General features: G+C 59.3%; 1 protein-coding gene across 2 annotated transcripts in view; it reads left to right on the forward strand.

Moving 5' to 3' along the window:
- ARHGAP4 (Rho GTPase activating protein 4) overlaps nucleotides 1–11,882 on the forward strand; it is a 30,914-nt gene extending 19,032 nt beyond the window's left edge. Inside the window, exons 11-23 of one of the 2 annotated variants that reach the window (XM_036740503.1) lie at nucleotides 4,479–4,506; nucleotides 5,060–5,162; nucleotides 5,895–5,955; nucleotides 6,208–6,285; nucleotides 6,368–6,502; nucleotides 6,621–6,726; nucleotides 7,043–7,273; nucleotides 7,507–7,580; nucleotides 7,779–8,046; nucleotides 8,328–8,417; nucleotides 8,902–9,054; nucleotides 9,173–9,272; nucleotides 11,481–11,857. In XM_036740503.1, coding sequence (XP_036596398.1) covers nucleotides 4,479–4,506; nucleotides 5,060–5,162; nucleotides 5,895–5,955; nucleotides 6,208–6,285; nucleotides 6,368–6,502; nucleotides 6,621–6,726; nucleotides 7,043–7,273; nucleotides 7,507–7,580; nucleotides 7,779–8,046; nucleotides 8,328–8,417; nucleotides 8,902–9,054; nucleotides 9,173–9,272; nucleotides 11,481–11,684 — 1,631 coding nt within the window. In that variant the 3' untranslated portion in view covers nucleotides 11,685–11,857. Of the gene's footprint in view, nucleotides 1–4,478; nucleotides 4,507–5,059; nucleotides 5,163–5,894; nucleotides 5,956–6,207; nucleotides 6,286–6,367; nucleotides 6,503–6,620; nucleotides 6,727–7,042; nucleotides 7,274–7,506; nucleotides 7,581–7,778; nucleotides 8,047–8,327; nucleotides 8,418–8,901; nucleotides 9,055–9,172; nucleotides 9,273–11,480 lie in introns of both variants that reach the window. The other variant, XM_036740504.1, reaches the window with a different exon arrangement.
- Nucleotides 11,883–14,299: the final 2,417 nt, after the last annotated feature.

A 14,299-nucleotide genomic window follows, 5' to 3' on the forward strand; every position in this document is an offset into this window, starting at 1 on the left:
CCCCCAGCCCCAGATCCTGCTCCCCAGCCCCCCAGCCCCTCCCTCTTAGCCCCTGCCTTCCAGCCCCCCAGCCCCTCCCTCCCAGCCCCTGCCCCCCAGCCCCTGCCACCCAACCCCTGCCTCCCCCTCAGCCCCCCCAGGCCCAGCCCCTGCCCCCCAGGCCCAGTCCTTGCCCCACCCCAGCACCAGGCTCTTTCCCCCAGCACTTGACCCCCAGCCTCAGATCCTGCCTCCCAGCCACAGTCCCTCCCCCCTAGCCCCTGCTTTCTAGCCCACCAGCTAGTCCCTCCCAACCCCTGCTCCCCAGCCCCAGGCCCTTTCCCTCAGCCCCTGCTCTCTAGCCAGTGCCCCCAAGCCGGTGTCCCCCAGCCCCAGCCCCAGCCCCTGCCCTCTAGGCCCAGCACCTACCCCCAGCCCTAGGCCCTTTCCCCCAGGCCCTGAGCCCTAGCCCCTGCCCCACAGCCCCTGCCCCCCAAGCCCTGCTTCCCAGCCCCAGGCCCTGCTTCCTAGCCCCTGGTCCCCAGCCCTTGCCTCCATATCCCTGCTCCCCAGCCCCCCAAGTCCCTGCCCTACCTCCTCTGCTGCCCAGCTCCTGCCTCCTATCCCCAGCCTCTGGCCCCAGCCCTTGTTTCCCAATCCCTGGTCCCCACCCTCCCAGCCTCTGCCCCCCAGCCCCAGGCCCTGTCCCATAGCCCTTGCTTCCCAACCCCTGCTCACCAGCCGCCCCCCAGCCCCAACCACTGCTCCCCTGTCCCCCAGACCCAGGCCTTTTCCCCCAGTTCCTGCCCCATAGCCTCTGCCTCCCAGCCCCTGTCTCCCAATACCAGGCCCTTTCCCTCAGCCCCTGCCCCCTAGCCCTTCCCTCTTAGCCCCTGCCTTCCAGCACCCCAGCCCCTCCCTCCCAGCCCTTGCCCCCCAGGTGCCCAGCTGCTGCTCCCCCCCCACCCCCCCCTTGCCAACCAACCCCTGCTCCTCAGTCCCCCAGGCCCTGCCCCTCAGCCCCTACCCCTGAGACCCTGCCCTCCAGCCCCTACTCCCCAGGCCCTGCCCCCCAGCCAAAGCACCTGCCCCTCAGCCCCTACCCCTGAGACCCTGCTCTCCAGCCCCTGCCCCCCAACCCCTGCTTCTCAGCCCCCCAGTCCCTGCCCCTCAGCCCCTACCCCTGAGTCCCTGCCCCATAGCCCCTGCCTCCCACCTCCTGCCCCCCAGCCCCAGCCCCCCAGGCCCTACCCCCTAGCCCCAACCACTGCTCCCAAGCCCCAGGCACTTTCCCCTGCCCCTGCTCCCAGCCCCTGGTCCTAGCCACAGCCCCTGCCCTTGCCTCCCCACCCCTGCTCCCCAGGTCTCCCCAGTCACTGCCCCCCAGCCTCTGCCCCCCAGCCACTGCCTCCCAGCCCTTGGCCCCAGCCCCAGCCCCTGCCCCTAGCCACTGCCCCCCAGGCCCAGTTCCTGCCCCCCCCAGCACCTACCAGCCAGGCCCAGCCCTTGCCCCCCAGTCCCTGCCTCCCAGTCACTGCCTCTCAGCCCCAGACCCTGCTTCCCAGCCTCTGCCCTCCCATGCCCTTCCGCCTCAGCCACAGCTGCTGCCCCCAGCCCTTGCCTCACAACCCCTGCGCCCCAGAACCCCTTTAGTCCCTGCCCCCCAGTCACTGCCTGCCAGCCCCAGACCCTGCTCCTCAGCCACTGCCTGCTAGCCTCTGCCTCCTAGCCCCTGCCACTCAGCCCCTGCCCTCCAGCCCCTGCCCCTCAGGCCCTATCCTCCCAGCCCCAACCACTGCTCCCCTGCCCCTCAGCCCCAGGCCCTTTCCCTCAGCCCCTGCCCTCTAGCCAGTGCCCCCAAGCCTGGGTGCCCCAGGCCCTGCCCCCTGGTCCCCAGCCCTGTTCCCTAACCAGTGCCTCCAACCCCTACGCCCTGCCTCCCAAGCCCTGCTCCCCAGCCCCCCAGTCCCTGCCACCCAGCCTATGCCCCCCAGCTCCTGCCTCCCAGTCCCTGTCCCCCAACACCAGGACCTTTCCCTCAGCCCCTGTCCCCCAGCCCCAGCCCCTGCCACCCAACCCCTGCTCCTCAGTCCCCCCAGCCCCTGCTCCCCAGCCCCTGCTCCTCAGCCCCCTGAGACCCTGCCCTCTAGCCCCTGCCCCCCAACCCCTGCTCCTCAGTACCCCCAGTCCCTGCCCCTCTGCCCCAGCCCATGCCCTCCAGCCCCAGGCCCTGTCCCACAGCCCCTGCCTCCCGCCTCTTGCCCACCAGCCTCAGGCCCCAGCCCCAGCCCTTGCTTCCCAACCCCTGCTCCCCAGCCCCCCCAAGTCCCTGCCCCACCTCCTCTGCCACCCAGCTCCTGCCTTCTAGCCCCAGTCCCTGGTCCCCACCCTCTCAGTCCCTGCTCCCTAGCCTCTGCCCCCCAGCCACTGCCTCCCAGCCCCTGCCCCTCAACATTAGGCCCTATCTTCAGCCTCTACCCCCTAGCCCTTGTCCCCCAACACCAGGCCCTTTCCCCTAGCCCCTGCGCCAAAAGCCCCTGCCTCCCAACTTCCGTCCCTTTGGCCCTGCCCCCCAGCCCCAGGCCCTGTTACCCAGCCCTTGCCTCCCTGCTCCTGACCCCCAGCCCTTGCCTCCCAACCCCAGCTCACCTGCCCCCCCACGGTTCCCCTCCACGGCCCCAACCACTGCTCCCCTGCCCCCCCAGCTCCAGGCCCTTTCCCCCAGTCCTGCCCCCCAGCCCCAGCCCCTGCCCCCCAGGCCCAGTCCCTGCCCCCAGCACCAGGCTCTTTCCCGCAGCACCTGACCCCCAGCCCCAGATCCAGCTCCCCACATCCCCAGCCCCTACTCCACAGCCCCGCCCTCCTGGCCCCTGCCTTCCAGCCCCCCAGCTCCTGCCCCCCAGCCCCAGCTCCTGCCTTTCAACCTCTGCTCCCCAGCCCCTGCCCCCCAGCCCTCGCCACCTTGCCTGCTCCTCAATCCCCTCAGTCCCAGCCCCCCAGCCCCAGCCCCTGCTCTCCAGTCCCTGCCCCCCAGTCTAAACCTAACCCCACCCCCAGCCCCTGGTCCCAGCCACAGCCCTTGGCCCCCAGGCCCAGTCCCTTCCCCAGCCCCTGCCCTCCAGCCCCTGCCCCCCAGCTCCTGCCTCCCAACCCCTGCTCCTCAGTCCCCTCAGTCCCTGCCCCTCAGCCTAAGCCTCTGCCCCCCAGCCCCTGTCCCAGAGCCCATGCTTCCCAGTTTCTGCCCCCCCTGCCCCTGCTCCCCAGCCCCTGATCACCAGCCACAGTCCCTGGTCCCCCCCACTGAGGCTCTGCTCCCCAGCCCCTCCACCACAGCATCTGCCTCCCAGCTCCTGCCACTCAGCCCCAGCCTCTGCCCCCAGTCCTTGCCTCTCCCTGCTCCCCAGCCCCTCAGTCCCTGCCCCCAGCTCCTGCCTCCCAGCCCCTGTCTCCCAACACCAGGCCCTTTCCTTCAGCCTCTGCCCCCAGCCCCTGCTCTCTAGCCAGTGTTCCCCAGCCCATGCCCCCTGGCCCCAGGCCCTGTTCCCTAGCTGCTGTCCCCCAGCCCCAGCCCCTGCCCCCAACCCCAGCCCCTGTTCCCCAGCCCTTGCTTCCCAACCCCTGTTCCTCAGTGCCCCCAGTCCCTGCTCCCCCAGCCTCTGCCCCCCAGCCACTGCCTCCCAGCCCTTGGCCCCAGCCTCTGCCCCTAGCCCCTGCCCCCCAGGCCTAGTCCCTGCCCCCCAGCACCTACCAGCCAGTCCCAGACCCTGCTCCCCAGTCCTTGCCCCCAGCCCTTGCCACCCAACCCCTGTTCCTCAGTCCTCCTAGCCCGTGGTCCCTAGCCCTAGCCCCTGCCCCCCAGGCCCTTCCCCCTCAGCCCCAGCCCCCGTGCCCCAGCCCTCGCCTCCCAACCCCTGCTCCCCAGCCCACCCAGTCTCTGCCCCAAGTCTGTACCTCCCAGCCCTTGCTCCCTAGGCCCAGTGTCTGCCCCCTAGCACCAGGCTCTTTGCCCCAGCTTTTGCCTCCCAACCCCGGCTCCCCAGCCCACCCAGCCCCTGCCCCCCCCAGTCCCTGCTCCCCAGGCACAATCCCTATCCCCCAGCTTCAGGCCCTTCCGCAGCCCCTGCCCTCCAGCTCCTGCACCCCAGCCTCTGCCTCCCGACCCCTGCTCCCCGGTCCCTGACCCCCAGCCTCTGTCTCCAAGCCCCTGCCCCCCAGCCCTTGCCACCCAACCCCTGCTCCTCAGTCCCCCCAGGCCCTGCCCCCCAGCCCCAGGCTCTGACCCTCAGCCCCAGCTCCTGACTCCCAGGCCCTGTTCCCCAGCTCTCCAGTCCAAGTCCAGCTCCAGTCCATTGGTTTCCTGCCCACTTTTCGACCTTGCTATAGCCTGCCACCCAAGCGGAATCTCCTCAGCCTCCCATATCCCCCACCTTAATCCTTTGGGCTCGGTGTGTCCTCCTGAAGAAGCTCAGTGCTAAGTTGGTTTGCTCTTGTCTTCACAGGCAGCAGGGAAGATTCTGCTGGGTCTCGGTGAGTTCACCAGAGGAATTCCCTGCTTTGTGCTGCAAAAGGAATCACAAGGGATCTTGGAGATCATCTACTTCAAAACCTTCATTTTACAGATGAGCAAATTGAGGCCCAAGGTCTCAAAGTGGCAAATAAGTGGCAAAATGCAGATTTGAATTCAGGTCCTCTGACTCCCAAGCCTGGACTCTTCATGATATCTGTACTGCCTCTAAAGGGGAGGCCTGATCTTCCTTTTTGATAGGATTCTAGTCCTACCTCTGGCTTTGCCTGACCTTGGCTCACTCCATTTTCTTGGGCTGCCTCAGCTTCCCCACCTGTAAAAATGAAGGAGTTGAACTCAATTCTGTTCCAGCTGCATTTGGTGGAGGTGACAGATGCCTCAAGCCTATGGGTTTTCCACCTTCCCTGGGCTTTGAGCTCCAAGGGTGGAAGGGGAAGAAGGCTGAGGTATTGGGTGGGGCGCAGTCCCCCCAAGTAGTCCCTCAGCCTCTGTCTCCCCTTTGACCCTGCCAGGCTGCAGTTTCAGCCCTCCCATTCTCCTTCACATTGATTTCAGGGCCCGCTGTGCCATGACTAGATCCCAAAGGAATCGGCGCCCTCGGCCCAGTTCCCAGTACAACCACAAGCTCTTTTCAGGAGACATGGAGAAATTCATCCAGGTACCGGCTGCCCTACCTCTTCCAGGCTGGCTACAGAGAATGGATAGGGGCTCCATTTCTCTCTTCTGTTCAGGAGTCAGGCCCAGGCCCAGGGGCCTCTGGGAAGGGCCAAGGGCTCAGGGTCGGGCCTCCAAGTGCCTCTGTGTAGAGACATAGTGCCAGAGGTCGATGCAGAGAAAGTGCTAACCATGCAAGTGGAAGGCCCAAATGAGCAACGGGCATTTATTAAGTGCCTACTGTGTGCCAGGCCTAGTACTAAGCTCTGGAGATGCAAGGAAAGGTCTGTCAGCCCCTGCTTTCAAGGAGCTCATGTTCTAATAGGGCAGATAACATGTAAATAACAAGAAACATACAGAGGAGGTAGGGATGGTAGCCTTAGATACGGGCAGCACAAGGACCAGTGCTAAGCCATGGGGATAGAAGAATGAGCCAGCTGTGTGTGTAAATGCACCTGTGACCCTCTGGATGTGCGTGTAAATGCACTTGTGACCCTCTGGATGTATGTGCATGCATCCACTAGGTCTGCACACTCCCTTTTCAGGGAGATTGTTCCCCCATCTGGACAATGTCTTCTCTCCGCCCCGTAGCCTGGGGCCCATCATGGGCCCATTCCTGTGAGAGGCCTAGGATAGAGACAGGTTGTTGGCTGCTTTGGGAGCAATGGAAGGGTTTAGTCAGCATGGCTATCTGCCATTAGTCTCCCTGGCTCCTCTCTCCTCTTCCCACCTCCAGAGTTCAGGTCAAGCTGTTCCTTTGGTAGTCGAAAGCTGTATCCGCTTCATCAACCTGCATGGTAAGGCCCTATATGTTCCTGCTGCAGGCCTAGCCTCTGCTCACCCCTTGGCTCACCTTTCTAGGCAGACCCTGTTATGCTTTCTTTTCCCTGCTCCCCCCACCCCTCCCCAGGACAGGGTAAATGTCTGTCTCAGACTATGGGAGGGGGAGCACTGTGGCTCTAGGTGGCTGGGGGCCTCAGGACCTGAGACTGGGGGGGCCCCTCCTACTGTCTTAGCCACACCTAGTATGGACCTTCCCCTGCCTCCAGGTCTCCAGCATGAGGGCATTTTCCGAGTACCTGGAGCGCAACTCAGGGTTACAGAAATCCGGAATGCTTTTGAGAGAGGTGAGTAGGGAGGGAAGGAAGCAGGGGTGGGACAGATGGCTGGGGCTGGGCATCCCTATATCACCCCTGAATTTGCACCCAGGTGAGGACCCCTTGGTGGAGGGCTACTCGGCCCATGACCTGGACTCTGTGGCTGGTGTACTGAAGCTCTATTTCCGTGGCCTGGAGACACCACTTTTTCCATCAGAGATGTTTGGGGAGATGCTGGCTGCTGTGGGTGAGTGAGGCAGGGGCACCAGGCTGGGGAGGGAAGGAGAAAGAAAAGGGGGCTGGGAGAGGGGAGAGAGAGCAATCTGAATAATGAGGCACCTGGGATGGGGTATTGGGGTCTCCAGAGCTGGAGAGCCCTGGAGAGAGGGCAGAGCATGTGAAAGGCATCCTGGGCCGCCTGCCAGGGCCAGTGTTGGTGGTCCTCCGTTATCTCTTCACCTTCCTCAATCAGTGAGTAGCATCCCTCAGTGCCCATCCCTCAGGGGTATCTTCTTCCCCACCCTCAGCTGGAGCACCATCCAGAGGGTCAGCAACTGTTAAAGCTGGGAGGGACATTAGGGCCATCTTGTTTGACCCCTTGAGATTTGCTCCAAGTTTCCCAACTGGCTAAATGACTCCTCATTTCAGGAAGGCAGAAGGTGGCCAGAGGGAAATGGGGAACAGGGATGGTGGTGGTGGGGCACCGCTTGGGCTCCCCCAATGGAGAGTATCCATCCATGTTTTGTTGTGTTCATCTTTGTTGTTCCTGTGTCTTTCTGGTGCTCAGCTTGGCCCAGTACAGTGATGAAAACATGATGGATCCCTATAATTTGGCCGTGTGCTTTGGGCCCACGTTGGTGGTGGTTCCACCTGAGCAAGATCCTGTGGCGGTACAGGGCCGGGTAAACCAGCTAGTTCAGACACTCATCCTGCAGCCCGAATTGATCTTCCCAACCCCCGCTGTGCTACCAGGGCCCCTCTATGAAAAGTGCATGACCCCACCACAAGATGATTTTGGGTAAATCTTAGAAATGTGTATGTACCACAGCCTTATCCCCTCCCCCTTTGTCAGAAACCTGGAGGGGTGTCCCATGGCTGATTTTTTGGGGGCTGGAATATAAGGTCATCCCCATCCCCAAGATGCCCACCGACAACCACCTGTTAAGACACACACACACATCATCTGTTTGCAGAGGAGGCAGGGATGCTCCCCTCACTGTCTTGAGTCTAACCTTCTGACCTTGACCTCAGGGATACTCAACTGGATGCCACAGCTGAAGAGAATGAGCAGGATGTGCCCACGGAGACATCGGCTAATAAAGAGGGTGAAGCAGGGGCCCCGGGCCCTCTCCCCTTCAGAGCACCACGAGATGGCCTCATAAGCCCCCATCTTCCCAGACAGGGTCCTGTCCCCCACAGTGTGCCAAGCTTCATCCAGAGTTTCTCTTGAATGTCCCTCAGAGTCCCCCCCACACACACTGCCTGATATTTTCCCCCAGAGTGTCCCATCTTCTTCTCCACAGAGACTTCCCTTCTACCTCCAGAGAGCCCTGGGTCACCTCCAGAGAACTCTGGGTCTCCCCCAGAGAGTTCTGCTCCAGGCCCCGAGCATGAGGGGTCCATGGAGGCCGTGGCTTGCTTTGATTACGTGGGCCGGACGCCCCAGGAGCTAACTTTCCAACGTGGGGACTTACTATGGCTGCATACCCGGGCCTCAGGAGAGTGGTGGCGTGGGGAACGGGCAGGCATCCGGGGCCTCATCCCCCACAAGTACATCAAGGTGCCCGACAGGTGAGTGAGATCAGCCCTGAGCAGCTGGGAGTAGGCCCCAAGCCTCACTGCGGGCCCAGGGCCATCTAGTTCCCTCCACCTGCTGCTGCCTCCCAGTCTGTCTTTAAGAGACGTCACCCCATTGCTTGCAGGCTGAGTGATGACTGAGCACACTCAGCCCCTTCTTCCCTTGGGTCCCTTCTCCATCTCCACATCTCTGTTCTGCTATCTATCCCCCTTGGGGCCTAGCTTTTCCTGAGGACCAAGTCCTCCCCCCAACCACCCTCCCCTTGTGTCCTTAGGTCAGAGAGTCGAGTGGTTTTACAGGAGGGACAGGGAGAAGGTGAACCGGTCTCCAAAACTGAGGACCTCGCAGTAGAGCCTGTGAGCCGGTGAGTGAGGGGGGCAGGAGCATGTGTCCCTGCCCTGCCCCCACCCCTGGGCTCACTGGACAGTGTGGTGGCAGGGCCCCTCATCACACCAAGGGTTCTCCTCACCAGGAGAAGGCAGTGCTCTGGTGTGATAGAACAGGCCCAGACTGGGAGGCAGGAGACAGCTAATCAGCTGGGTGAACTTGGAGTGCCCTGCCCCACCTCTGGGCCTCCACTTCCCCATCTGTGAAATAAGCAGCCTGAATCCTCTGGGTTCCAAGGAGCTTCAGCCCTGGCATTTGAGGATTCTCAAATTCCATGGGAAATGGACTAGGCAGGAGCTAATCAGACCCCTGGCTGTCAGGTCAGGGGGTCAGATCTTGGAGAGATTAGGGGGACAGCAGGATGGAAAGGCCCCCTGGAGAAGGGAGTGATCCAGCCTGGGCATCAAGGGGTCAAGGGATGGCAACAGGCTCTCACCTGGGGCCCCCCACCTCCATGCCAGCATGCGAACAAATTCAGAAGGTGGCTATGGCAGGGCTCGCCCCCAAGCGAGCAGTGGCAGTCCAGTTGGCAAACTGACTTCACCTTTTCTGGATCCTACCCACCACCCTTTGGCCCTGACGTCCACTGGCCGAGCTGTGATACCTGGCGACAGGTCAGCCTGTGGGGCATGAAATCCTTGGGGGAGAAAGGCGAGCTCACTCTTTCCTTTTGGGACTGTATTGGGTGGCCCCAGGGTGACTCTCTGTGCCCACCCACACTTTCCACTTCAGACCAGAGCGTCGAAACACAATGGAAATGCCAGGTCCCTCTGGATGCAACTGGCGATGCCCAGCCATCATCCCCAGTGAAAAGAAATTGGAAATTGACAAGGTGAGCCAGCCTGGCTTGGAGTGGGTGAGGTGGGAGAGGGGTGTTCTCTGGGCCCTGAAATCGGTCCCCTTTTCATCTTGACTCTCCTCATTCTCCCCATTGCTCTCCCTTCTGATCTCTCTCTCTCTTCCTACTCTTTTCTCCTGGCCCCTTTCTTCTCTCCCTGATTTTTCTTCTTCCATTCAGCAGACTTAAGTCTTCACTGATTGCCTGTGCTGGGGAATGCTGGGGAGGGAGGGAAGTCGTAGGCGAAATGATGCTCAAGGCCTGTCCCTGGGGAGCTCTCAGTCTGGCTGGGGCCATTGGCCTCACCCTCAAGCAAAGAGAAATAGCAAGACTACTTAGGTGCTAAGTGCTGGGCTGTAGAACAGTGCTTAAGCCAGAGGAAATAGCCCCTTAGAATGGTCAGGAAAGACTGGCTGGGGAAGTCACCACTTGGATTGGGCCTTGAAGAGTAAGCAGGAAATTGGAGAGGGAGAGAGAAGGGGGAAAGGTATGGGAACAAGTGGTGTGAACCCAAATGGGCCTGGGCTGTGAGGAGATTGGCTTGGTTGGAGTAGAGGTAGAGGACAAAAGGCCAGATGGGGAGGCCGGGTTGGAGTGGTAGAGGGTCTCCCACTGGCAGGCTGTGGAGTCATGATCTCATCCTGGAGTTTCTGGAGCCAAGAGGTGACATGGCCAGACCTGGGCTTTAGGAAAATCACTTTGGCGGCTTATGGAGGATAAATTAGAGTGGAGACCGATGGAGCAGAGAGAGACCCATTAGGAGTCTATGGCACTGGGCCAATTGAGAGATGATGAGGCTCTGGACTAGGGGGGTGGCCGAAGGAATGGAAATGACTACAAGAGATATTGACGGGATGTGATTGGGGGAAGGGGGCTGGGATGGAAAAGAGCCAGAGATGAGTCAGGTTATAAGCCTGGGCTAATGCAAAGATGGTAGTGCCATTAACAGAATCAGGGAATTAGGAGGAAGAGGTTTGGGGTGAGGGGTGGGGGGAAGATGATTAGATGTTTTACTTTGGGATGCAGTAAGCTTAAGGGGCTCAGTGGGGCTAGCTGGCCAGCAGACAACTGGAAGCTTGGACTGGGTGCTTAAGGCCCACATCAGGCCTAGAGTTGCAGATTTGCATATCCTGGAGCCTCCGGCCTATGGCTGTGATCACTGAAGCTATGGGAGTGGATGAGACTGGCCAAGTGAAGAGAAGCATCTGGGGAAAGGGGTGATGCCTCCTGGGAGGAAGATTCATCCAAGGAGACAGTTGCCAAGGAGGGAGGTGGGGAGTGGAAGAAGGGCACTTCCCAAAAACCAAAAAGAGAGAGTTTCCAAGGTGGGGGGTGGGGTGGGAGGAGAGATTGGGGCATGGTCATCAGCACCAGGTACTTCCAAGAGGTCGACTAGGAAGAGGGCTGAGAAAAGCGTGCTGGATCTGCCCATCTGGAGGTTATGGGGACCTCAGAGAGGGATGGGGACCAAAGTCAGACTTCCAGGTAGTGGAGAGTGAAATGGAAGCCATGAACCTAGATGGCTCTTTCTAAAGGCCTGCCGGCCAGAGGGCCCATAGAACACCATGGCCTGAAAGGGCAGAAAGTTGTGGGGAGAATTCTCCTGTGGGTTGGGGAGACCTCAGAGAGGGGTGGGGGACTAAAGTCAGACTTCAGGGTGGTGGAGAATGAAATGGAAGCCATGAACCTAGATGGCTCTTTCTAAAGGCCTGCCAGCCAGAGGGCCCATAGAACACCCAGGCCTGAAAAGGCAGAAAGTTGTGAGGAGAATTCTGTGGTTTGGGGAAACCTCAGAGAGGGGTGGGGACCAAAGTCCAACTTCAGGGTGGTGGAGAGTGAAATGGAAGCCATGGACCTAGAAGGCTCTTTTTAAAGGCCTGCCAGTCGGAGGGCCCATAGAACACCCAGGCTTGAAAAGGCAGAAAGTTGTGGGGAGAATTCTCTCTGGGGTTGGGGAGATACAGATGGGTAGGAGGAGGAGGAGAAATGAAAGAGGGGCTGCCTGTTTGGATGACAGGCTCAGAGACCCAAGAGGAGGGGGCATTGGCAAGGAGGAGCCGGCCTCTTTCTCAGATACCATCAGGTAGATGGAGAAATGGGCCAGAGTAAGGGAAAGGAGCCCTTGTCTTCCATGGTGTCCCACTCTTTGCCCCTCCATGACTGACATCCCCTTCCCCTCCCCCCCTCCGGCACCTTCCCCAGAGCGTGGCCCAGAAGATGGAATCTGTCTTTAAGGAGCTCTTGGGGAAAGCCAATGCCCAGCAGGTGCAGAAGACCTCCGATACCCTCTTGAGCTCCCCTGAGGCCTCCACCTCCACTGGGCGTGGCAGGAGGCTCAAGGGACCCAGTCGAACTGGGAAGAACAAGGCTTTCTTCAGAAACACTGGGGGCCAGGACTCATCTTGAGCCCTTGAGCCTTGCCTGCTGTGGCTGGGCACGGACCCCCAGCGTGCGGCTATTTCTTCACGGGTGTATGGGATCTCACCTGTGTTCTGCACTTGCCTTTCTACCCGAACACCTCTATCCACATCCCTTTCCCTTTTCTTCCCTGCGAGAAACATGAATAAAATGGAGGGTCCGGCTGGGTAAATACCTTACCTCGACACCCATCTCTCCACTGCTGCATTAGCACAGGCCAGATTTGAAGCTTCCATTACTACAGCCAGTAATAGCCCACACGGCCAGTGATGTAGGATTTGCAAAGCACTTGCCACATATCTCATTTGGTCCCCATAACAACCCTGTGCATTAGACCCCCACAGAAGACATTGCCTCATTGGAGGGACTCTGGTATCCTGGCTCCCAAGCAAGACCAAAGCAAAGGAGTTGTTACTTCATTAGCCTGGAGGGTGGGGGTGGGCGGGAGGAAGTAAGCATTTATTAATTGCCTGCTAGGGTCCAAGCACTGGGCTAGGCACTTTACAAATATCCCATTTGTAATCCCACTCCTCTGGGTGGTAGGTGCTATTATCCGAAATTTATAGTTGAGGAAACTGAGGCAAACAAGTGCCTTGCCCGGGGTCCCATAGCTAGTGAGCAAGGTTGAATTTGAACTCGGGTTTTCCTGATTTCAGGCCCAGCTCTCAATCCACTCAGCCACCAGCTGGAAGCTCCAGAGTAATTACAATTAGTATCATGAATATTATATAGTGCTTTAATATCATTGAGGAGTTGCAATGACTCTAGGAAGGGAGATGCTGCTCTGATCCCAGGGAGGCAGGATCGTGCAGCTAGCAAATGTCTGGGGTCACATTGGAACTTGGGTCTTCCTGACTCCTGACTTAACCACTTGGATGCCTAGGAAGAGCTTGATTCAGGTGAAGAAGCCCTGACAGGGAGTGGGTACCCAAGTGGGAAGGTGAAGGAGGGTACTGGGAATGGGCAGAGGTTTCCAGATGTGCAGAAAAAGGACACTGCCCTGCTCTCCCCTCCACCCCACCCAATCACACATACCACCTTCAGCAGTGTGTATGGGAAGCAGACATTACTTGTTGGTTGGGGAATAGAGGGTAGGTATGGGGAGATGGGTGTGTGCTGGAGAGCTGGTGGGACAGCTGATACATACGGTGGGTGCAGGGAAGGCAGATAGGGAGACCAGGAGGGAGATGGTAACCCCTGGAAGTAGGTCACATTGAAGCAAGGCCATTCCATTCAAGCTCCTAAGCTAAGGCCTACAGCTTTGACTGCCCCTTCTCCAGAGCTGGTGGGGGTCGGGTGATTCCAGTCCTGAGAGCTCAGAGCTGGGGGCAGGGCCTCTGGGGAGTGAATTCTGGGAGAAGACACTGAGGGGGAAGTCCCCGATATGGGGGATGAGTGAAGGGGCAAAGGCAAAATGCCATCACTCCCAATTGGCCCAGATACCAAATCCTGTTGATTCAACTTCCCCAGCTAGTCTCACATCTGTCCTTCGTATCCCTCATTATGACTGGGATTAGTGTCACAGCTGTCTCTTGAGTCTCCTGCCTCATAGAATCACAAAATCTCAAGGGTTGGGAGTTCAGAGGTCATCTGGTTCAACCCCGCCTGGCCAAGAATGTCCTTTCTACAGTATCCCCAATAAGGAGTCACTCAGCTAACCTAAAGTATACAGGAAACCCACGTACCAATACTTTCAGTTCTATCCCTTGGGGCCAGATAGGTCTAATTGGGCCTCATGATAAGGATCTGGATGCTTGAAGACCTCCTAACTCCTTTCCTTCAGCTGATCCTCATGGGGTGTGTGTTCCAGGCCCTTCCGCAGATGGCCACCCTCCTCTGACCAGCCTCCTCCTTCTGAACACTGCCTCAGTTAATATAGCCTAATAGCAAATTAGCTGCTCTGGCCAGGCTAGCTCATTCAGGCTTCCTAATAAATAGGGCTGACCAAGGCACTCCCATGAGCCAAAGCCTTTCAGTGTCTACAGGATGAAGTCAAAATGGCTTTAGAGGCTCTCAGAAATCGTCCCCTTGTCTTTTGATACTCATCCACCAAACAGTGCCCTCTGCTCCAACCAGGCCTTGGCAGGTCCCTGCATACCAGGCTTATTCATTTCTGTCTCTGTGCCTTAGCTCACGCACTCCTCCCCAATTCCTTAGGGTGCTTTTCTTCTCTACCTGTCCTAATCCCAGCTGCCCCAGGCTCACTTAGGTGGTGGGTGGGTGGGTATGAAGGACTACTCAAATCTCAGACCATCCCATCTGGGAATGGCCAGTAAGTAGTAAGCTGTGGAATTTTCAGAGGTGGGGCTGAGCTGGGGAGGAAGGGGTCAGGAACCTCAGGCCATCAGGTAAACTGGCTGGGGAGAAGTGGAGTGGAGTGGCCAGCCCTGACGTCAGGGTCAGGGCCAAGTCATGGAAAAAATATTTGAGCCTAGGCTGAAGCTGCTATAAACAGGGTGAGAACAATAGAATGGAGGTAGTGGAAGCTGGGGGAGGGGGCCCTCTTGCTCCTCCCTTGTGTAGGCAGACCTATCAGGCTTCCTGGACAGAGGGATGGGTGCATTCTGTGTGCGTGTGTGTGTATGTGTGTGTGTGTGTGTACA

Source organism: Trichosurus vulpecula (assembly GCF_011100635.1).
Source record: "Trichosurus vulpecula isolate mTriVul1 chromosome X unlocalized genomic scaffold, mTriVul1.pri SUPER_X_unloc_1, whole genome shotgun sequence".
NCBI classification, from domain to species: domain Eukaryota; kingdom Metazoa; phylum Chordata; class Mammalia; order Diprotodontia; family Phalangeridae; genus Trichosurus; species Trichosurus vulpecula.